Here is a 25,709-nt window from a genome sequence, read left to right on the forward strand (position 1 = left end):
TGAATGACTAGATAATGGTAATAAAAGGCAACAGTGATATTTAATGCAGGTATCACAGACTGAAGTAGCATTTATAAAGATAACAACATATATGGCATGAATGGATGTAGATAATATCATATAGGGTAGAAATAGAGGTAACTAACATATCATACTAGCATATAAGTAAGGGTTGTGGTAGACAATAACATACAGGTGTCGGGTTAGATGTATATAATAACAAATAGAAATTGATGCAGAAAACATTAATGTATATAATAACAATAAGAAGTAAGGTGATTATAGAGAGAGAGAGAAATGGGGTTTAACGTCCACTCGACACAAACTAGGTCATTTCGGGACTAACATAAGGTTTAATTTTATTTACATAATTCGCTTGCGCGTAGGGGTCTTTAGCAGTGGGAGGAAACCGGAGGACCCGGAGAAAACCCACGAGGTTGGACAGGCGACCCTACTCCTTGCCACGTACAACCGGGGATTCGAAACCACGCCAGTCGACTCAATGACAGACTTTATGATACAGCGCGCGCACGCTAACCATTCAGCCATCCAACCCCCCAGGTGATTATAGATTATGACAGATAGAAGTAGGGGTGAGTGTAGATTATAACAGATAGCAACAGACCTAAGTAGGGGTGGGTGTAGATAATAACAGATAGAAGTAGGAGTGGATGTAGATTACAACAGATAGAAGTAGGGGTGATTGTAGATAATAACAGATAGAAGTAGGGATGGATGTAGATTATAACAAACAGAAGTAGGGGTGAGTGTAGATAATAACAGATAGAAGTAGGGATGAGTGTAGATAATAACAGATAGAAGTAGGGGTAAATGTAGATTATAATAGATATAAGTAGCGGTGAATGTAGATAATAAGAGATAGAAGTAGGGGTGAGTGTAGATAACAACAGATAGAAGTAGTGGTGAATGTAGATTATAACAAATAGAAGTAGGGGTGAATGTAGATAATATCAGATAGAAGTAGGGGTGAATGTAGATTATAACAGATATAAGTAGGGGTGAGTGTAGATAATAACAGATAGAAGTTGGGGTGGATGTAGATTATAACAGATAGAAGTAGGGGTGGATGTAGATTATAACAGATAGAAGTAGGGATGAGTGTAGATAATAACAGATAGAAGTAGGGGTGAATGTAGATAATAACAGATAGAAATGGGAATGAGTGTAGATAATAACAGATAGAAGTAGGGTGGATGTAGATTATAACAGATAGAAGTAGGGATGAGTGTAGATAATAACAGATAGAAATAGGGTACATGTAGATTATAAAAGATAGAAGTAGGGGTGATTGTAGATACCAACAGATAGAAGTAGGGATGAATGTAGATTATAACAGATAACAACAGATTTAAGTAGGGGTGGGTGTAGATAATAAGAGACGGGTGAGTGTAGATAACAAAAGATAGAAGTAGGGGTGGATGTAGATTATAACATATAGAAGTAGGGGTGGATGTAGATTATAACAGATAGAAGTAGGGATGAGTGTAGATAATAACTAATAGAAGTAGGATGGGTCTAGATTATAACAGATAGAAGTATCGGTGTATGTAGATTATAACAGATAGAATTAGGGGTGAATGTAGATAATAACAGATAAGTAATGATGAGTGTAGATAATAACTAATAGATAGAAGTAGGGTGTATGTAGATTATAACAGATAGAAGTAGGGGTGGGTATAGATAGTAACAGACCTAAATACGGGTGAGTGTAGATTATAACAGATAGAGGTAGAGGTAACAGATAGACGTGTGTGTGGGGGGGGGGTAGATAATACGCGATAGAAATAGGGGATAGTGTGTAGATTATAACAGATAGAAGTAGGAGTGAGTGTAGATAGTGGGGGAGGGTGTAGATTATAACAGACAGGAGCAGGGGAGGGGGGAGCTGTAGATTATAACAGATAGAAGTGGGGTGTACATAATAACAGATAGAAGTGAGGTGTACATAATAACCTAAATAGGTGTGAATGTATATAATAACAGATAGAAGTAAGGTGACTGCAGATTGCAACAGATAGACGTGGTGGTGGATTCCGACAATAATAGATAGACGTGGGAGATTATGTTCATAATAAAAGATGTAAGTAGGATATAAACTCTTATTGTACAGCGGTAACCGATATGTAAACTCCATTTCTTTACCTTTCACACGATCTGACTATACAATTCAATCGATCATGCTTAAATGAGAAAGTGTGCACAATGTGAGATGAAAAAGTTTTCTTGTTTCAGAGCGAGCGCCAGGGCAAAATATTTCGTTGTTAATAGTATACTGCTTGGATTTAGGATAATAGGGAATCATAGGATTATTTTAAATATATAAAATTAATTACATCTGTTTATATTTTTAATGGTTTACTGCCAGTTAAAAAGCATATACTGAACACAAACATAATTATCGCAAACGTTGATTATGATTAATGCAAATATAATAACAACAAAAGAGTTAATAACAAACTTAGGAATTAAAATAGACGATAACAATATAAGGGGTTTTAATTTAATGCAGATAATAACAGATTTAATTTTAATGTAAATAATAGCAGACATGCAGATAATAACACAAAATAAATGCAATGAAATGGGGTTTAACGTCCTACTTTTCTGCACCGAATGAGCGAATGAAAACGGGCGAATACACCATATAGTGTGCTGTGAGGGAAGGTTTGCTCTACTCTTATTTCAAAATCCAAGAGTTTATTTACGTGCACGCCAATGTGTACGCGGACCTTGGTGTTTCGTGACATCTGAATGACTAGTCAGCTGCCCTTGCCAGCCCGTCGTCCTACACCACTGACACGGGGAAACCACGCCGGAAAGTCCCGGAAGCGAAACCGAGATCTCCAGCCTAGGAGTCAAAGTCTTACTCACTGAGCCACCGCGGCTTCCATGGATAATAAGAGACAGAAGTAGGATTAGATAACATAGATACTAAGAGACAGAAGTAGGATTTGGTAAATAGATGATAACAGACAAAAGTAGGATTAGATTACATAGATAATAACATAGATAACAAGTCAACAGTGAGGCTGGTGTCCTCCGCCAAAATCCTAAAATAAATAGATGACACATATTTATTTATCGCAAATTTATTTTTTTCAAAAGTATCAAGCAATCAAACAGATTATCAACTATACACTAAGTTTCATCACTTTCTATCAGATAGAATCAAAGTTATCTTGTCCTAAATCATCGACCAATGACATTACTTAGCTCCTTAGCTTTAGCTCGAAATAATAATCATTGAACTCAGTCGAGACATTCACCTAATGAACACCAACATCAAGTTTAAACATTCTACCTCAATTAAGCATAGTTCTTATGTTCCGAAGTCTTGACCAATCAAATCGCTTATCGTTAATTAGCCAAGGCAGAAAATTCTAATCATCGAACTTAGTCAAGGTATACTCGGAGTTTCATCGCTAACACCCAATTTGAACCAAAGTTATCATGTTCCTAAATCTCAACCAATCAAATTGCTTATCTCTGCTTAGCCTTAGTGGAAAATGCGCACGATCGAACTCTGTCAACGCATTCGCCTAATAGACATCTACACCAAGGTTGGACATTCTACCTCAATGAGAAGGGGAGTTATTGTGTTCCAAAGTCTCGACCAATCAGATTGAAGTCTCTACTTTGCCTAAGCAGAAAATTCTCAACATCGAACTTTGTTAATGTATTGATATAACGAAACTATACACGAAGATTCACAACTATCACTCAATTAGAATCAAAGCTGTCGAGCTCAAAAGTCTCGACCAATCAAATTGCTTATCGCTCTGCTTACCCTGAGTAGAAAATGTTCATTATCGAACTTAGTCAGGGTATTGATGTTATGAAACTATACACCAAGTTTCATAACTATCGCGTAACTAGAAATAAAGTTATCGTGTCCAAGAGCATCAGCTAATCAAATTGCTTATCTGCTTAGCCTAAGCAGAAAATGCTCACCTTCAAACTCCATGGCGGCATTCTCCTAATAAACACCTACACCAAGTTTAAACATTCTAGCTCAATTAGAAGGAAAGTTATTGTGCCCCAAAAAGTTTGACGGACAGACAGACAGACAGACGGGCGCACAATTCGAAAGGTGGGGACAATTAGTGTTATTTAAAACAACGAGGTGTAGGTAAAATATATACAGGTATCGGTAATAATGGCGATTAAATGATAATAATAACAGAACATGGTGCAGATGATAAACTTTTAAAGTAATAAACGTAAAAAATAGATATAGAGAAAATATTGATATAATGAAAGATAACAGTTAATAAAAAACCTTTATGCTTGTACACTCATGCTGTAGAGATAATGTTGATAATAACAAATCGCAGTTTAAAAGCCAAATATAGATATAAATATCACTTGTGTGTGGAGTAAATGTAGATAATAACATTATATATAGATTAGCTGTAATAACATGTGGAATTAATGTAGATAATAACATTATTATGTTAACTCTAATAACAAATATATGTAGAGTTACTGAAGATAATAACAAGGAAGATGTATGCAGATAATAACATTATATATAGCCAAGCTATAATAAAGCGTGGATTTTGAGTTAATGTAGATGTTAGCTGTAATAACGTATGTATGTAGAGTTAATAGAGGTAATAACGTAAATATGTTATTTGTAATATAACATGTATGTAGAGTTTATATAGGTAGCAACGTATATATGTTAGCTGTAATAACACATGTTTGTAGAGTTAATGTAGGTAATAAGGTATATATTTTAGCTAATAACACGTATTGAGTTAATGTAGGTAATAACATATATGTTTACTGTAATAACCCATGCATGTAGAATTAGTGTAGCTAATAAAATTGTATATAATCATATTAGCTGTAATAACAAATGTGTGTTATGTAGATAATAACAAGCAAGATGTTATAATGATAGCCAAATACTAACCGAATTAAAAGTTATTGTTATGTAGAGAATGGTTGTGTTTCTTCAGTGAAATAACAAGGCTTAATATTCCAATAGTTGTGCTATTCTCGGGCCAATCATGTATAGTGCTTCAAACATGATAATAGAGTTGTTTGCGACACACTTGTTATAGTAGTGATGATATAGTTGAGTGTCTGTAAGGACATTCTATGATTGCTTAAAAGAGTATTGGGGGGTCTAATAGAATCATTGTGAATGTTACAGCAAAGACTATAGTATTATCTTATAAAACAACATCTTTAACAACGTGTCCTTGATGACTTGCTTCTCGAGAATGACACAGTCTGTATTTTCATCCCGAATTGGCAATTATAATCGACTTGCTCGCTGATTAGCAGTTGTCCATAAATCTACATTACAAGTTTTAAACCGTGAATATAACAAATGATTTACAAAAATGTATGATTCCATAATTCCTAAATAGGCAATGTCTTCAAAACCGTCAGAATTATGCCGTTCAGATGATTAAGTTAAGTTGGATTAACAACGCCAGTTCAAACGCGAAGATGGGACAAATAAACTTGTCACAATACATTTTAGAATATTCAAACTGGTTTGGCTTATAGTATCCGCCAACGCTATGCTCTCTTGTCTTTAAAACTCCGTTTTTAACCTAGCTTAAATATACGCATCTAAAGGGTATATCTGTAAGTTTTAATATAACAGAAATTAAACAACACAAATAAACACATTTGTAAGATGACAAAAAAAACCCTAAGCTTACCTTCATCAGAATCATATATATACGACACTTTCATCCATTCAAAATGTTCAATAACTTTTATAATGGCATTAATATACAATGGACGCATGTAGATTTGGTAGGAGTCGATGGAAGAAGTATTTTGGGCCATACTTATGGTAATAAATGGCACTTTAAATGTGTTACTATATGACTGGATTGTTGCTAATGATGAGGCGTTCGATACTCCAAATATAGCCAATACTCCTTTGGATAAATGAGAACATACTGCAATGAAAGAAAGGAAAATCAAATGTATTACACTATATTGGAACATCTGAGCATGATACTAAATCAAATACACAGGTCACAATTCTATGGAATACAATTACTGCTTATTACTGAGCGACGTTTCGACTAGGCTTCTCTAGTCATTATCAAATTTATAACTAAAAAATTCAGAACCTTTTTTTTTGTTGTTGTTGACAGTACCGTAATTACCATAACAGTACCTAGATTACAACTTTTTTACGTTATTGTTTTGTGACCTGAATTTTTGGCTGATTTGCCTAATGTTTAATGCCACACTGCGTTCTGCAATTAGGCGGAGTGACATCGTACATAAAACAAGATGGGCGTACTATGAACGGAAATGTCGTACTTCGATCCTAATCCTACTAGGGACGTGTTTCATTGTGACATGGTCGAGCATCAATTATAGAGGACTTCATTCCACCATGCACTCTTCTTTCTCAGGGGTAAGATGGGTGGGAGTCTGGTTTTCTTAAGGGTCTTCTGCTACTCTCCGTCATCTGCTGAGGCAGACTGTGGAGATCTATAGAGTCAAGGGACAGGTTCAGGAGACTCAGCAACTTGGGCCTGATCTGGCTGGCTTGGGATCTTCGGGCATTACCAGTGGCTGCCTTCCCACTGGCAGTCCTTTTGGCACTTCTCTTTGAGGGCATGATAAACACAGGAGACAACCGTAGTACTATATTTGAATGGCTTGATAAGCACAGCATGAGGCGTTTAACGCGATTGAAGAATGACAATGGGTGAAATAGCTACCGGTGGGCCTGGGCTGCTTGGAAATGAACTGATATGAACTGACAGTGGGCAGGGTACAGACGAGATGCATGTATTGACATTATTTACAAATTCTACCCCGACCACAACCCGTTTTACAATTTTCTAGGGCGGGGTAGGCCGTTTTTGAGAACTTGTTTGGTGTGATGGGGGCTTTAGAAAATAAACTGAGAAGCATGCCATAAATAGTATATTTTTTATCAGGAATGCGGCTCAGATTTAATCTGCCCAAAGGAAAGGGAACAATTGAAGAACAATTTCACGGTTCTTTGGTTTTAAAGTCACAGTGGCTTTCGGGATAAATTCCTTGCTTCTTATTGGGAGTTAATTGCGAGGAAAATAATTTGCATATATTTAAATGTAGCTTCGTTTTACTGGCTTTATTACAGCCACATCATTTAAGCTTGTCTGTGTGAATGGAAATTGACGTGTTCACATAACCAACAAATCTTTTGTATTGTACATCATACTATACTGATATGGTGCTATTGTAGTGTTCTATTATACATCATACTATATAGATATACTCATATTGTTGTACTGTACATCATAATATACCTCAATTGTAGATTATGAATATGTATTACATGTTTACTTGGATAGTTTAAGAAAGATTACATGTTTACTTGGATAGTTTAAGAAAGACACATGGGTATAACTAATTCTAATATATGTATTTGTACAACTCTATGAATAATAAAGCATGTTTATCACTTTTCTACTGTATTGTCGGGGGTGTAATTGTAGTTTCTGGAATTGGTAGATAAACCGATCCCATATGAACTATAATAATTATGGTCTGCACCATTACTTTAAGGTGAGTTGAGGGAATATTGAAAACCTATTGGGATAGCAGCTAGCAATAAACCGAGAATATTACTGGTGATAAATAACAATTGCCGATTAAACCCTTGTTTATAGATTACATGAATCAAAAAGTGTGCACATGTACATTACGTTCATTTTTCTACGAATCGTCTACACTAGACTTGCTGACTTTATGTGCTTCAAATTACGATTGATTTTTTCGGGATTAACTAGAGTTACTATCGCGACTACAGCACGCCATTTCTGTGATATATTCCAGCGCGGATCTTGAATGGTTTAAACTTGGGGGGAGGGTGTGGTTCCTTGATCCGAATCCCGGCATTTGCAGAGAAGAACTTTCGTGATTTTGGCCTTCATTTGTCAGGGGTAACAAGGAAAGTGTGCCTCATCGTTCGAGTGGGACGAAAGAAAAACATGTCTACTCATGTATACACTGGCGTGTACGAACAAGAGCCATTGATAGTTGGAAATCATACAAGAGTAAGTGGAAACGCAGCTGTTCATGCAAATTCACCTACTTTGCAATGTACACAAACGGAAAATATACCCGTTTTTGTGTTCAAATAAACGAAGCATTACGTTGTCGAGAAATGAAGCCCCGTTGCCAAATACAGGAGGCCAGGGCCTACACAAAGTCAATAGGTAGTAGTGGAGCAAAACCTAGCGCTGTTAACAACTTACCATAAATAAACAACACATTCCCTTTCAGAGTATTCCAGTTGTGTTAAAAAGATGTTTCAAGAGAACATAAAATATATGCTTCACTTGGCCATTAACAATAAATTGGACATATAAATTATGAAAATGGCGTATTTGCTCATGTTTACAAATATGATGAACTCGTAGGATGTGACTAGACAATGAAAGACGTTATTTACACTCTTAGTGTACAGAAGTCCCGACTGCCAACATAAGCATCCCAAATTACCAAATAAAATGGAAAATCAATGCTAATCTTTTTGTCAATTACGTTCAAGAGAAACACTAAAACCAATAACGATCCATTGATTACCATTAGACAGTTTACGTATTTCAATTTGTAGTCTATGTAACTAAATTTGTGTTACTTAGTTCAGCTACCACTTTAGTTAGTAATAAAGTCACACTCGCTAATGTACCCGTATACAGAAGACCAGTAATAACCAAAATACAAAGACCATTTTATCGAGATATATTTTTTTTTTAATAGTTGTAGTCTGTCCGTCAGATTTTATTGATGTGTGCGTGTTTGTATTCTTAATCTTAAATCGAAATTAACAATTTTGTCAGAAAATTTCTATTAGAACAACATTTGCGGTCTAAAAGAAACCCATTAATTTAGATTAGGATAATATGGTGAAAATATTTGTCTTTGAGGTCATATCCGTTTATAGGAAAAAATCTCGTTTTCAATTTGGCAGTGTAACCTGTCAAATTAATCCATTTGTGTTTTATTTCAGTTTTGGGTTTTTTTTATCAAATACTGTTAACTGTTTCGAAATAGTATTAGAATAAATTAACGCTTCAAATCTTATGAAATATCAACACTTTTATTGTTTATCAAAATCAAATACGATAACCGACACTCTCGAAAATCTCTACCCATGCCATTTCCTGTCCAACAACATTTTTTAACATTCTGACGACCATAACCAGAAAGAATCCAATATTATTTGGAAGGGAGTTGACCACATGACTGTTTTTATTTATAAGTGAGATCAAAGGACTATATTATATCCGCTCTAATAGACAAAGTATAAGTCTATCATGAATTTCGACAAGTAGTAGTAGAATCAGTAGTGTGTCAGTACTATAGACTTGGTTGTGCTGCACAGGTCAAAGCAATAAATTGGCACAGATTTGTCTTAAATCCCTTTTAAATTAACAGACTGGACATAGTATCAAGGAAGACACAAATTAACCCACTTTAAGGTCCCTTTAAATTTACGTCTAACACAAATCAACTTTTTAATTAAATTCTAGAACACTGAATCATAATCACATCGCCACCTCTTCTAGACACTCAACTCTGTGTCAGCTACGATAATTAGACAGGTGGGTGGGGAAATTGGAATGAAAAACATATAATAGAAACCAAAAATTGATAATCTTTTTGGATTTTCAAAGTTAGGAATGGTAGACCATTCGAAAGGAAAGAAAATGGGGCAGAGTGTTTAATGTTTGAGACCAACATACGATAATTTGTATTTTATATTGTTTTGCGTCTGAAGTTTTATGTGGATAAGTTTGCCCAACTGTCTTTGATTTTATAGCCACTGGAACTTTTCGTCACACTCGAACGTCTCGGCACACTATCTAAGTTAGCTCCACGGGTGTTGCCCTGGCAACAAGGCTATATGTCTTAGCCTTCGTGTTTGTTAGAAATATAGCTTGTAATCTCAATTTTCTACGAAATATTACCTCGTCTATACGTAAAAAAAAAAATCTAACAATTTATCTCTTTTCCTGAGTATTGATTACCGTTATGTTAAAATATTAACTTGTATGAAAAAAATATATAAATAACAATATATCTTTTTTCATGTGTTTGATTAAAGTTTTGCTAAAATATTAACTTACATAAAAAATATAAATAACAATTTATCTAGTTTCGTGGGTTTTCATTACTGCTTGCTAAACTCTTAAATCCTTTGTTATTTATTTTAAATTTTCTTTATGAGTTGCTACGAGGCGCTTATTACCAATTAGTCTAGAAAATGGTACTGTAACCGAATCGATAAATCCAATAAGATATGAAGACAGAGTTCACAGCCAATAGTTTCTTTCCTCAGTTAAAAAACTCATTTCTTTCAAATTTGTAATAAAGTCAGTGATTGGCGCAGAGTTCATGACGTCTCCTGGGAGATGTTCCTTCGATCTTCGACTAATAAGACAAGTAAATCAACACCTCACACGTTCATAACTTTTAACATGACTTGAAAAAATCTAAACCGCATGTATGACATGCCACCTCTTTTACAATAAAATAAGAAATAAATGTGTTTTAACTTTGCTTATTTTGACGCAATATGACCGAAGAAATCAAATATGTGAATTTGAGACTTGGTCTTATCTGAGATTCAGTCTTTCTCCCAATTAAGTATTAGCATGCAAATACGACATTAAGGCATCACAAGGGACACGAATGTGAGTATTAACCTTACACCATGATTGAAGGAGCTAAACGAAGTGTTTGCTGTATATCAATATAACCATTTATATCAATCTTTTTCCAACCTTTCCAACTCGATAACAGCATTACCAGGATAACGAAATAACCCCATGTTTGGTAACACATACGACCCATTAGTATATTAGCATTATGTAATGCAATATCAAAAATATCAAATTTGGTTATGGAATCATCCGACGATATTTAAGGGAACTAACAAGTTAGAAATACAAGTTCGTCTTCACTGAGCACTACTTTGGATATTTCCCTTGTGACATTTTGTCTGGCAAACCATGGTGACATGTAAAATAACATGATGTGTTTTTATCATTTTAATATACAGTCATAATATTTTATGTAAGCGAATAATGTGGATTTGAAAAACAGACAGCCTTTTCAGAAAATGGCCATACTTAGTCGTATTGTTTATATTGTCTGTAACCGAACCCGGGGGAGATCGGGGAATATCTATTGGGGTTCTCACTCCTCCTGGGAAATGCCTACTGGGTGGACAAGGAAAGTGTGATAGTTGTTACAAAATAGCCGAACCTGGGTGTGGCGGGATTGTCCGCGATATCACCCTTGGGGCAAGGAATCGGGCCAAACCGCGACACTGTTGTATAAACTAGGAGTACACGTAAGCGATCCCTTGACAATGTGAAACGCCACTGGATGCGCAAAAGTCTCTTTCTCACAATGCACACGTAATTATGAAAGAAATTACCAAATGTGCGTCTTAAAATAATCGAATTATTATGCCGACGAGGCTTTAAACCCCTGTCGTTTTGCCTGTAAAGAATCTCTGACAACATGCATTTCTCTTATCAGTGGGATTCTTATTTCCTTGTAATATGAGAGGAAGGATAATGGCGTTATTCATGTAATAATCAATTCACGTGTTTAAAAGACAACACACAAACTAAACGATATTAAATAGACGAAAAGATACCAGGAGGCCATTTTGGAAAACTAACAGAACGTAAAGGAAGGATCAATACGCCTGATAGCTTAAGAAAATTCAATTTTAGCGACGACTCCCGCTGGCCAAGATATCAGCGAGCATCACTGAGTAACCAATTACAAATAGATTTCGGAATTGGATTAGCATGCGGAAATGTTCACCTATCGTCTTCACGTGGCCAAATGATCAAACAAATTGTAAGAAATCTTTTGTTCGTTAACCACATCTAACGCCCGGCTAGCAGTTGACTGGTTTACTCCAGCAATCTAGCTACTGTACCGCTCTTGATTTTTATCAGCAAGATAATGATGGTAATTTTGTATTTAACCGAACCCCTAGAGCAGTAATTTTCTATTCTATTCATGGTGTGTATAAATTGTAGTGAATTATCTCCGTTAGGAACCAAAACGATAAATTGGCAGGAACGTGTCTGGTCATGACTGTAGGGATAATCAAGTGGGTTTCTTGAACACAATATTGGCTGCTACCCTACTATTCCATATGAGTGCATAATTACACCATTCTCACAGAACAAAGCCCATAATGTTGTGTTTACTTTCAGGCACGGTGAACATAACATTTACTGGAAACAATTACCGACATTCAGAGATTGAAATAAAAAAGCAGGGGGTAACTTAAATTGATGATCCCCGAAAAAACAGAAAACAAACTGTGTTGAAGATATCTCTCGTATAAAATTTCATGAACACCACTTAACTGCTTTATTGGTAAACACCTGCCTCACCGTCTTCTACACCCCAAAAAGCCCTTCGCTTTCTCCAAACAAATAGAAATCGAACGAAAGTAGTACAGTTTCCTCATGGTCAGTAACGGTGGTGCGCGGGTGAGGTAGGCGCTTGTTTGAGGTTTATCAAAAATAAAATAAACGAAAGTGGTTCGACATGCATACTTTCCTTATGGTTAGCATGTATACAAATTTCAGAATGTCTGCGTACGCAAGGTTAAGGTGGCTTATTGGGGTTTATCGACGCATATTCACACATTTATCAAATTATGTCGAGGTATTTGACATGGAATTCCATATAATTCAGTTTGTTGGCAGCTGTGCTTAAATTTTTAATGAGTTCCGCTAAAATCTTTAACTCCTTTTTATATGTTGAATGAGATAAACAACCCTGGTTGATCTGTTCATTAAAGGCCCGGTCCCAATGTCCGATGAACACAAAACGTATGCAAAAAGGACACAGCGGACGAGCAAACTTTCGGGGGTGGCTCCATCCGTTTTCATCCGCTCTAGAAATGGATAAAATTGACGAAAATTTGCAAAAACAGAACGAAAAAAGAATTAACGTGGGAAGTATGTAGCGGGGACGTTAAATGGATGGTCATCGGAAGCCTAGCGGATGAAGGCGAATGGAAGTGGATGGCAGCTCCGAAGGGGTTAGGCAAACTCCAGACATCCTTCAATATACCAGATACATCCCAGATACAAACGCGTTGTCCGTTTTGAAAACTTTACATACGAGATGCATACGCTTACATGCTTTCTATTTCCGTGCTACTAATGATGTATAGACGTTCCATGTACCTTATCTTTCCTCCCTCTTTCCGTTTTCAGCTGGAGCGGATGTGAGTTGCGAGGATGCAGAGAGGACACAGTGGACGTTTAACGGATGATAACGGACATGGAACGTTTGGTGCTCGTATATGTCGCGCATTTACGTCGTACACGGCAGAAAGTTCATCCGTTATAAAAGTTTTGTGCAGCTCAAAACTTTTTGCGCAGATGAAATCAAAGTGAACGGATGCTCGATGGATAGAGCGTATGAAACACGTATGCAATGAGTACACAACGGATGCATGGCGTTTTCAAAAGGAGGGCTCGTTTTTTCCCCGTTTTACATCCTCTTTGCATCCGTAAGTGCAGTGGAACCGGGCCTTTAGGTTCTTCTATCAATAAACTAAAGGCTGTTTTACACTGACTAGCGTAAATTATTATAAAATATACCTGATACTGTGATTGAATTAGTCAACATTATCGGAGACAGTCGTGAAATGTTTTTTTGAAAGACGTTATGACATAAAACGGTTTCGTCAGAGTTAGAACTTCCCAGACCTTCTTACTGCTGCTGTGATTGGTGACATATGCATCTCGTTGATAAGCTACTTCCGTGGTACAATAAAGTAACTTAACGCCCAGAAGATAGTGTACCCAATATTAAAGGTACCGACAGAATCACAGATTTAACACAGGCCCATCAAACGTTTTTCGTATAAGTAAAAGTAGACATTGGATATCTAATATGAACTAACGTCAGGTCTATAGAAGTATATATGTGTACGTATAATATGTAATTGGAATTTGATGTGAAGAGTAGGCCGAAACGCCGCTATCCTGGCAATTTTTTACCTCATAACACACTGCTTGGTGTGTGCCCCTCTTCATACCAGCGGGGATGTAACCGTGAAAACTACCCAGGATACCGTCATTAGGTGAGAAATTCCCTGGCTTGATTCTTTCATAATGTACCCATTTCCCAAGGAATCGCACAAGAAACTACTAAACTTGTGTCATGCAAAATGTCAACATGGAATCACTATTACTTGTATTCGATAATTGTGGTCTATTGTGTGTTACAAACAAATGCTTAATGTTCGCCTCTTCCATACAACAGTACACTTAAAGCATCAATTCCTAGATCTCAGGAGTCTTTTTTTTTAAAAAAAAAGGTCACTTACTCACTTGCTTAGAGGGGAAACCATAGATTCCTATTATCTATGTCACATGAATATATTGTCCCAACTTTATTGCTTATTCTATTCTTCCTTTTGATCTATATCATTGGATATCGTTGGTCTGAATAAATCACTTGAAATATATCCACGTCTGATCTATTGGAACTAGTAATGACATTTAGGTGGTTTAGAAGATCATTGTAATATACATATGTAAGAAATTCTTTGTAGAAAATATATTCTTCTATAATTGTGAAAGACGATAATTCCCATGTCTGGCCTTAATGGTATTTAACGATGGTAACAATTGTATATAAGAAGTAGGATAGGGACACACAATACTGACGGATAGATATTGCCCGAATCTGCATAAGTCTTCTATGTGGGAGACCATCAGAACTAACATTGTTAAGGATTATACATTGTGAATATAAGTCGGTTGGTGGAATGACGTCATTTGTCTGGCTTTTGATAATAAAAAAAAATATATTCTACCTTATATTCACCATAAACTAAATCATTAACTAATCAAATAATTAATTTAAGTCATTAATCATTGACTCGCCCCAAATGCGTACGTTTACTTTTTCATTAAAGTCTCATAATTGCTTACTACCATATTGTGAAAGATGGATCTCTAATAGGAGTTATCGGTCCAAAAAGGTTCAGTTGCGTTCAGTATTTACAAAGTGTGCCGCCATTTTGTTGTGGGCGAGCATAATCGATAGGCCTGTTTCAAATCCGATTGAATCCAAGCCGGGAGGTTGTCTAGTGTTGCTTTTTTTATTTTGTTTTTAATTAAATGTTAAATTAAATAATCAATTTGAGTTAAAATTAGCATGGATTAAACTGTGAGAAACTTGGTTTTTTAGCATAAATGCAAATGAGGCATCGTTACTTTACGTTAGAAGTTAGAAATTAGACGATAGCACGACATTCACAAAGTTAGAATTTTGAATCTAATATACCGCCATAAGAAATGTCATATTTTTAAATATGTTCGATGTTCATGTTAAATATGTCAAACGCCAATGAAGAAGACATGTTTTGTCTTAACAATAGAAATAAGATAAATGGAATTGGATTATACATTGTCTTAATTTAGAAATTACATGAACAATCGAGTGTTGGGTCATAGTACGAGTAATCTCTAAATCCCTAAATATCTTGCGACCAATCGTGCTATTAGCCTGCTATAGGTTGCAGACTGATAATTAAAAGCGCCAGATAAAAAAAAATCATTGTGGAAACATTCATGCGCAATCTAACGGTATAACAAACGTAGTTCAGCAGACTTGACTGGCATTGATGTTGCTGTGGTACAGTAAGTGCCATTAGACTGTGAATTCTTCAAACAAATATCCATTATAAATTGAATTTTATAAGTTGTGGTTATTTGACTATGTAGAAAAATTAACTCAACATCAAGAACTATTCGATGCATGTTAATAGTATCTCATGGTTAATGAGATCAGTATTAACAAATTTTACCAATCTTCAAGAAAGTGCATTATAATCAAACACTACGTATGATGTCTTACGCTTACTCAGAAGAAAGGGTCTGTGCCAAATACATGAAATGAAATGGGGTTTAACATCCTACTGCTTTGCTCCGTATGTGATTGATTTTTTTAAAATGTGAGTGATGTTTGAAGGTGGTCAGAAATTTGAAACTATATTGATACTTATATGATTGTGCTATCGTGTGCCTCTCAATCGTTGACGCCATTTGATTTCTATTTTTGAGAGTAATAATATCGAAACGTAACCGAAAACTAAAAGATGTGGTGCAAAGCTCTTATCCTTTGTAAGGCGGGATATGTGGACTTTCTTTTAAGCAAAAGAGTGCTAATGTTTGTATTCGGTTTTTTAGAACGGGTCGATTAAATACTACTTTGATTCTTCGTCCACTCGCTTTTGTTTTGTAAAAACAACTTTAGTCGACCTTCCCCTGCCTTCATCAAAGTGGAACGCGTTCTAATCTGTAGACATTATTATGTCTTGGTCGTTTCTTCGCTTTTCATGTTTGGTGATTAGCAAGAAACTAATCAGAGTTAAAGATAGCAAACTTGAGTGTAACGACAAGATGTAAGAAGGGATAAGACACATTATAATCAAATAAAATCAAATTAAAGTATAAGGGCTATCAAATACTTGAGCGATTTCTTTACGATAGGCGAGCTGCCCGAAAACGATGTAAAGATTGGGTATTTGTTCAGATTAGGATAGTATTTATGACAGTGATTGGTCTATTATAACATCTCTAGGATACCAGGGTTTGTAAACAACAGCGTTTAATATTTGTTTACCGAACAGCCCCACGCCAATCAATATAAAATTGCGCTATGAATAATTTGGAACTCTCTTAAGAACAACAGAACCCATTGTGAAGATTAATCGTTTGTCCGTTCTGGCATGAGATTGGACGTATGATCATTTCGTTTGACATACCATATAATGAATATTTGACATTTGAATGAACAGCAAAACACTTAATAAAGGTGAACGAAGCCTGGTATTTTTTCTTCATAAAAAAGGCAAATGTATTTGATCACTAGATGCACTGTAAAGCAATGTAGAAGGAACATTAATCTTTTCATTTAATGATATGTGCAGAAGAAATCACCATACAAACTAATCGACTAGAAAAACAGGAGGCAAACACGAGGAAAAGGGAAACAATATAAGTCTTTAAAGTATTAGCAAATTTAGTAAATATTTTGGCAGTAAGAGCCTACTGCTGTACAGTGCTAGGGTGGCAATGTCACCGCCTTTGGTTACATTGACAGTGAAAAACAAAGTTATAAGCAGGGAAAATATTCAAAACATGATAAAGGGAAACATTTCCCAAACATGTAGTATTGTAATATATATCACTATTAGTTGTATGCTTGTAAGATATATCAATCTTAGTTATGCTGCAGATTCTTTTACACGTATCATAAAGAAAACGGCACAGTATCGAGAATGACTTGATATATATTCAGCCTACAGATCCTCTTTGAAAAACAACCGTAACCTACTATTATATTTCCAACATAGATGGTATGACGTTTTACTATTTAATAAAATATGGAGTAAACACTTCCTGTTAGTCGGCAACATGGTTGTTTCGTAAAGCAACAATTATTTATAATTAATCTCTTAGAGATGCATTATGCAAGAGATAAATCTGCATATTGCAGATCTTTCGTTTTATTATATAAATCATTAATTAGACATTTATTTAAATGGGGTGGTTTGGATTTGCAAAGGATTTAAACACGATCCGCGGTGGATAATCAAGACTTTGTTTATTATAGTAACAACGATAGCAATGACAATCGACACTACGATATTCTTCAAACGGCCATAACTTCACTGTGAATAAAGTAATTTGACTGAAATTTTCAATATATTCCCTTTTCATTATCTACTATAGTAAAAAAAACTGTCAGCTGACATAATGCATTTTTAAATGTATTTCATTCATTCATACAATTTACCGTTGGTATAGTCAAGTTGCTTGGTTTCTGGAATCGCTGCAACGAGTAACGAAATATATCGTACACGAGGTAAAGTGTGCTTACGTATTGTGTAGCATATGATGCCACTTCATTTGATATGGAAGTTCACATATCTAGTAACTGCCGAGGTACTTTTGCATTCTAACCCTAAACGAATTCTAACTACATCTTTTTATGAGAAATTCTTAAAGTTGTCCATTATCTGAGAGGTCCAACAACAGAGAAATCATTGAACCATTGGTTTGAGTAGCGACTACATCATTAACTGTGTTAGTGTTTGATGTTTGATCAGTATTAAATTGTCAATATTCCAATTATCATAAGTTAATACATCGGTAACAATAGTAAAACCTTTACATTAAACTCTTACTTACTTAGTTAACTAACATACAAGATCCATGTATTAAATTTGTCTTTGTTGAACCCTTATCATAGAGTACATATATCTTTGATTCTGGTACCCAATAGATAAATGATATAATCGACCATCAAAGCTCTGTTATGTATCATCAATTTTGCAGGATTTGTTTTCTCTCACGATTCAAATTAAAATTATATGAATCTGCGGTAGAGAGCTTCCGGTACCATTTTCCATTAATGGGGCTTTTATCATGAAACAAATGTTCAATGTATTTTGCCCTAGGATCAATATTCTTGTCTTTTTATATGTGAGGCAAGTGTACTTCTAGTCTCTTGAAATGAACTATGGGGGTCTATTCCAACTCTTCGTGGATGGATAACAGTCATATTGGCCTCCACATTCAGCTAAAGTTGTCAATGGTTATGCTGTATTTATCACTAACCAAGACATTTGATTGGCTTCTGACCGGAAGTACGATATGATATTGACTTTATAAATTTAACCATTTACCAAATGAAGATAGCTCTAGCTGTCCGGCTGCAAGATCAAAATACGTAACATTGATGGGGAGAGGGAGAGAGAGAAATGGGGTTTAACGTCCACTCGACACTAACTAGGTCATTTCGGGACTAACATATTGTTTAATTTTATTTCAATAATTCGATTGCGCATAGGTGTCTTTAGTAGTGAAAGGAAACCGGAGAAAACCCACGAGGTTTGACAGGCGACCCTACTCCTTGTCACGTACAACCGGGGATTCGAAACCACGCCTGTTGCCTCAATGACGGGCTTTACGATAAAGCGCGCACGTGCTAACCATTCGGCCATCCAAACCCCCATCATTGATGGGGACTAAAAGTAGAAGGGACAGGCAAAAATCCTAAAATAGTATTTAATTTGGTTCGAGTTCTACAGTTAGATTAGCTTTTATCAATTCACATTAAATGTTCAATATCCCACAGTATGGAAATAACTCAAAGCAACGCATTAATTAAATATGACAAAAATAATACCGAGATTAATGCTTAGCGATGCTTTCATTTATGACCAGAAATATCAAATATCTTTACGTCTGAAAACAAGTCGTAAATTAAAATTAATTTGTTTTAAGCGAAGCATCACTCAACTGTTATTCGTTTTCTTACTTTTCATGTAAATATATTTTGGGAATTTCAATTTTCATTTAGAGTGGCTGGCAAATAATCTAATTGAAATATTCAATAATCAATGTTTTCTTTCATCCGAGAATAATCCCTCGTCTATTTCCAATGACGGCATCCAAATAAAATAACTTAATCTTATTAGTTCCAATGTACTTGAAATAATTCCTAATAAAAACGACTATACAATAATATTAACTGTTCAAGTAGAAATTACATTTGAATCATTACAGATTGATTACTTGAGAAATCTTCTCAATTATATTTCCAATTCCTTTGCTCGTTTTCCTTGCTGAATGTTAAAAGGGCACAAAATCGAGAAACTTTTATTTTAGCTATTAAAATAACTGGGCCCTGTTTCTCGAAATCTTAACTAAAGATAAAATCCAAATTTTAGTAGATACTTCGATTTTGATTGGCTAAGAACTAAAATCAATCTAATATTATCTAATCAAATTACTAGAATTTGGATTTTATCCTAGTTAAAATTTCGTGAAACGTGCCCCAGAGTAATAGTTATGGAGTTATAAACAAGAGCATCGGTACCGCTACAATATACGTCCACATTCCTGTGGGTCGGGGCATGCACCAAAATAAATAATTACCGCCTTTAAGGTATAAGAAATAGGTATGTAATGTCCCAAGATTATCCATTCAGAATTGCAGCCTGCGGGCTATAAACAAATAAATTGGGCGTGGCTCTGCCCCTGAGGGTTGGATATGGAACAATATAAATAGGTACAATCCTACGGTGGATCATATCGAATTTGATCCAAATCTGTTAATAATTGCAACCTGTAGATAATAATTGCAATAATTGTAGATTATTTACAGACAAAATATTAACAATATGTGAGCGTGGCACCACCCAAGCGGGGTGGATCATTAAGGTATATGGATTAAGTTACAAGTTTCAAGATAATCCATCCAGAATTGTGACCTTCAAACGCTAAACATAAGGCAAATGGGCGTGGCTCCGCCGGGGGGGGGGGGGGGGGGGGCATGCACCAAAATCAATAGCTGTCGCCCTTAGGCTATAAGGAATATATATATATGCTAAGGTTCAAGATGATCCATTCAGAATTGTGGTCTGTATACGATAAAAACAAAAATGGGGAGTGGCTCTGCACCGGGGGGTCGGAACATGCACCAAAATTAATAGTTGCCATCATTAGGCTATATAGAACATATATATGCCAAGTTCCAAGACAATCCATTAGGAATTGTGGCATGTAGGCAACACACAACAAAGTAAAATGGGTGTGGCTCTGCCCCTGGGGGTCGAGCATTCACCAAAAACAATAGGTATCATCCTTAGCGCATACAGAAGAGGTATGCAAAGTTCCAAAATGATCTGTCAAGAATGGCAGTCTGTATGCACCAAAATATAATAGTTAAGAGATCATCCTTTGGGTATAAGGAATGTGTATGAAAAGTTAATGGGCATGGATCTGTCCCTGTGGGCTGGGCATGCACCAACAATAATAGGGATCATCCTTGGGGTATATGGAATAAGTATGCAAAGTTTCAAGACAATCCGGGGGGTTGGATGGCTGAATGGTTAGCGTGCGCGCGCTGTATCATAAAGTCTGTCATTGAGTCGACTGGCGTGGTTTCGAATCCCCTGTTGTACGTGACAAGAAGTAAGGTCGCCTTTCCAACCTCGTGGGTTTTCTCCGGGTCCTCCGGTTTCCTCCCACTGCTAAAGACCCCTACGCGCAAGCGAATTATTGAAATGAAATTAGACCATATGTTAGTCCCGAGTGGACGTTAAACCCCATTTCTCTCTCTCTCTCTCTCTTTCAAGACAATACATAAAGAATTGCGCGCTGTAGGCCACCCTCAGACACACACCTAAATACACAGGGGTGATGGCAATATAGTCCACGTTATGAATGTGGATGTATAAAAATTCCATAAGCATTATTATTGTGAGGAAAGCGCTTTACTTACGAACTGGTGTAATAATAATTCTTTTTAAAAAATATAATTGCATAAAGTGCCAAATTTCAATCCAAATCAAGAAGGTAACATCATCCTAGGTGGTATCAGCTGTTGCTAAATGGTATGCATTAAGTGTATTTTTTGTATATAAGTAAAAATATCTAGCAAGTATACCTAGTGTGTTTAAAGTATTCTTTAAAGGTTCGATGCGTCATTTGCATTTTCGCTAAAAATTTTCACGGCTAAATCCACGCTAAATTTGATTATTTAAATTTAATTAAGAAAAAAAATCAAAATACCAAGGCAAGATCTCCCAGCTTCGGTTCAATCGGATTTAAACTAGGCCCACCAGGTTTTCCCCCGGTACCAGTAAAAGAAGGTGGTGTGATGTTACACAATCAAGAGCAACAGTTCGATGAAATTTTGATTTCTCATAACTTTGTAAATACTGAGCGGAATTGAACCATTTTTGAGCTGATCTTCTTATTAGAGATTACAATTTCACAACAGGAGATTCCTATAGCACTAAAGCACAGATTTCACTTCTCATTTATTCGGGAAATCCACATAGCCAATAATTTCTGTTTATTAGACGGTCTTAGTTGACAAACACATTACCAGTAACAATTGAAATATTTCACTACTGATTTTAGAATACCACGAAAACAATTATATTATTATTATTTGGTGTTTCTCATTATTACGAAAATTAGTTTTACACAAAAAAAAACAAATATACGGACAAGACACAATATGCAGAAATCACAAACAAACGAACAATTCCACTTAAGTGAATGGATCCGGGGGCTAGCGGTAAGCGTCCACTGCGCTGTATAGTCCCGGGCCTGTAAGCATATTGAAGTAAAAATTAACTATACAAGTAACCACATCGGTGAAATGCATAAAAAAAAAACAAGTAGTCTAAAACTAAATGTTCTAAGTCAATAGAGAAACGTTTCAGTATTAATATAATCAAGGCATATTGAATACAGTTAGGGCACATTTTCCACCCATCACAAAAACAGAGCAAAAAACAAACAATACTGAATACAAAGAAGCAAAGCAATTTAATTAGTACGAAAAAGAACCTTTACATTAATCCCAACAGACACTTTTGAAATTAAATACTATTTGGATAATCGGGGCTATATATTTCTGCTAGCAAATGCGATATTATCAGTAAAGTGACGCCGAATATCCAGACACAATAGACACAAAAGATCAAAACCTACAAATGCGACGTTTTGATGTACGATTAGTGAGGAGATGACAGCAAGATCTTGTCCCAGTGTTAAATTGCACCCTTAGGCACAGCTGTAACGCTTTGTCTATACGATGGGTTTTTAACTTTTCTATAATACCCTGTAGACACTCAGCAAACCTCGGCTGTATGACGGTATGTGATCTGTACCTTCGCCTATACAATTGCGATGCAGCGCCGATTTACTTGTTAGGAACAATAGCTGCTTTTAAAAATAAGTTATCAAAATTACGTCGTTCGAAGGGTGTGTAGAATTTTCAGTACAAAGTTATTTCTTGTTCGAAGAAAATCGGATAAACTTGAAAGAAAAATAGCTATTTGTATGATAAACCATTCTTCAAAGGAGTCATCATGGGCAAGGCCGTTGGTAATCCGGGAACTTGAAAGTAGTTCCAATGGCGGACTTCGTCATACAGCCGGGGCTAGATGTAGGGTACTGGAATCTGCTAAGGTTTGCTGAGTTTTCCTCCCACTGTTAAATACCCTTACGCGCAAGCGAATTGTTGAAATGAAATGGAATCATATGTTAGTCCCGAAATGACCTAGATTGTGTCGAGTGGACGTTAACCCCCCTCCCCACACACACACACACACACACACACTCTCTCTCTCTCTCTCTCTTGTAGAACTACATGTAGACTATCTATCTTACACGTTCTTAGGTTGACGTGGGTCTTTATGTACTTCATGACAGAGTTTTCAGTACGAACAATAAGGACTTAGCAAATTTTAAACATCATGTCAAATGGCTTTTGCTCCATTAAAAATTCATTAAGATTTCTTTGATAATTGACAAAGTATTTAAACGCCATCTTTCACATGTACCAACAGCAAATTACAATAAATGCAATTCCCATGAAGCATGTTCTCTGTAGCAGTAATATGTCTTATAAATGTGTTTTAAATGAAGACGTATTCAGCCCGGGAATTCAGCTCACTTATTTCTTTTTACCTTCTACTTTGACATTTGCAATTATGTTACAAATGTAAAATACCAATGATGAATGCCGGCTTCGTCATTCTGTTAGATGGCGCGGAAAAAACATCTGACAAAAACCCAAGTCTCGCATTAACACCTGAGCCGTGGAATAATCAAGTTATGTCAGGACAATTCTCAACTTAATATTTGTTTCTAGGAAGCCCTTTCTTACTGTCACAGAGTTCAAAGATAATCCATCATTTATTGACTCAATAAATATCATATTATAAAAGATGACATGAAGCATATGAATAACTGAATGATAAATTTCCCCACAAAATGGACCTTGGATGACTTGTGTAGAGGATGTTTTATGTCTCAATTAATTTTATTTTTATGTTCTGGTTAGAATTCCAAGTAGTATACTATTAATACAAATTAAGAAAATGATAATATTGGCATTGTTAGAAAGATAATCGAACAGTGTAATACTAACCACACTTTGTCCACCTTTTAGTAAAATGATGTATTTTCGCAACATGGAAGAACTGAGACAGGAAACACGTTAATATATTTTTTAAAAACTACCATTTATATCACCGCAAATATAGCAACAACAGTGTTTAAAGAATAATCTGAAGGATATTGCAAAGGCTTCTGCGCCTCATTTTCTACCTACCAGGTCATAGGATACAATTTTGATCTATTAGTGTTTTGGGCGTTGTTACCCCTTCTTCTATTTTCTTAAAGTCTGCTGTTTCTCAAAGACTATTATTTGAAGATCGCAACAGCAATTAGTAGGTATAATGAGTATATGACATTGTAAGTCGGTCGTCGATACCTTTAAATTTAATTAACAAAATTCAAATTACCGGCACTGGCACCAGGTCTAAATTATAAACATACTCAGTTGCATGTCTATGTTTGTTCCCTGTATAAATTTTATATAAATAACTAAACACTTGATTTCTAACGTTTCGGGCTGCTTTATTTAAAAAGTCTTCAACAGGGAATATATATCACAATCACAAGATATTTGATGTCACTTTTCTGTAACAAAAAATCCGCGAAACTGAATATATCTTAGATGGTAAAGCTGGCTATTTATGTATGAACTAATTATCTCTAGCTTAGTGGTGATTTGGCAAATAACGGTTATATTTTTTATATGGTTGACGATCACTACATCCGTTTCTAAATATTTAGTGTGTTTATTACGTTACATAATTAACTTCCTTGGGGTCCGAAAGAAATTTGTGGCAATCCTTTTCCAAATGGATAAGTACTTTTAGATACAATTTTCAGATCGAAAAGAATCTCCAGGCTCTGTATCCTGGCAAACTATGACTAACCGGAATTTTTTATTTTTGCTGATAATTCAGCCTGGGTTTCTAATTGGCTATTATCTGTACGTTGTGGGCAACAGGGCATTGTGGAAGCTATTCCAATATATTTTTCTGTACAAGATGGCTAAGTCTGTCAGTTAAAATTCTCTTTTGATAAATCACTTGTCTTGTCTGATCTGGTAATTGTTGACACGATGTTGCACAAAATGATAATGTGGCTAATCTATTTTAAAAATGTTGATTACTGTAGCATTAGCATTGATTGATCGCCTGCAGAACTGTATTGAGCAATGGAATATGTATTGTGAACTCCATGGACATTTTCTGCCTTAGTGCTAGTTATTTCACCTCCAGCAACTGTGCGCTAATAAAATATCCACATTGTAACTTTAATAATTAATCAGCATTTAATAAGATATTATATTTGTATTATATTGGTTTTAAAGGATTAAATTTTGATATTGTGGCTGGTTCATTGGATGGTGATCAGACAAGGGCCGAGAATAAATTTCGCGTCTTTCGGTTAATCTAACCATGGGTCACTGACGACCATATGATCAACACATTTAATTTTAAATTAAACAATTCGACTTAATTGTATGCGCATCACTAATTCACTACCCCCCCCCCCCACCTCGCCATTCCGTGCTTCAAGGGTGGTACTTTACTGTTTCCCCAGCTCGATTTCAGCACTATGAGTGGAGACCTTGACCAATGCTATGGCTGTCTAACTTCATTTTACGCCGTTGCCCTTCTTCCAATTCCAACCAAAGCAAATGTTCAACTTGCGTATGACTAATACAGAGTTGAAACAAACGTCTGAGAAATT

The 25,709-nt window shown here is 35.7% G+C and overlaps 1 protein-coding gene across 3 annotated transcripts in view; it reads right to left on the reverse strand.

Moving 5' to 3' along the window:
- Nucleotides 1-25,709, reverse strand: part of LOC126829737 (glutamate receptor) — a 67,201-nt gene that overhangs the window by 24,819 nt on the left and 16,673 nt on the right. For all 3 annotated transcript variants that reach the window (XM_050559849.2, XM_050559848.2, XM_050559850.2), the window contains exon 3: nt 5,703-5,948. In XM_050559849.2, the coding sequence (XP_050415806.1) occupies nt 5,703-5,948 (246 nt within the window). The remainder of the gene's footprint in view (nt 1-5,702; nt 5,949-25,709) is intronic.

The sequence above is a fragment of the Patella vulgata genome, chromosome 8, assembly GCF_932274485.2.
Source record: "Patella vulgata chromosome 8, xgPatVulg1.2, whole genome shotgun sequence".
NCBI classification, from domain to species: Eukaryota; Metazoa; Mollusca; class Gastropoda; family Patellidae; genus Patella; species Patella vulgata.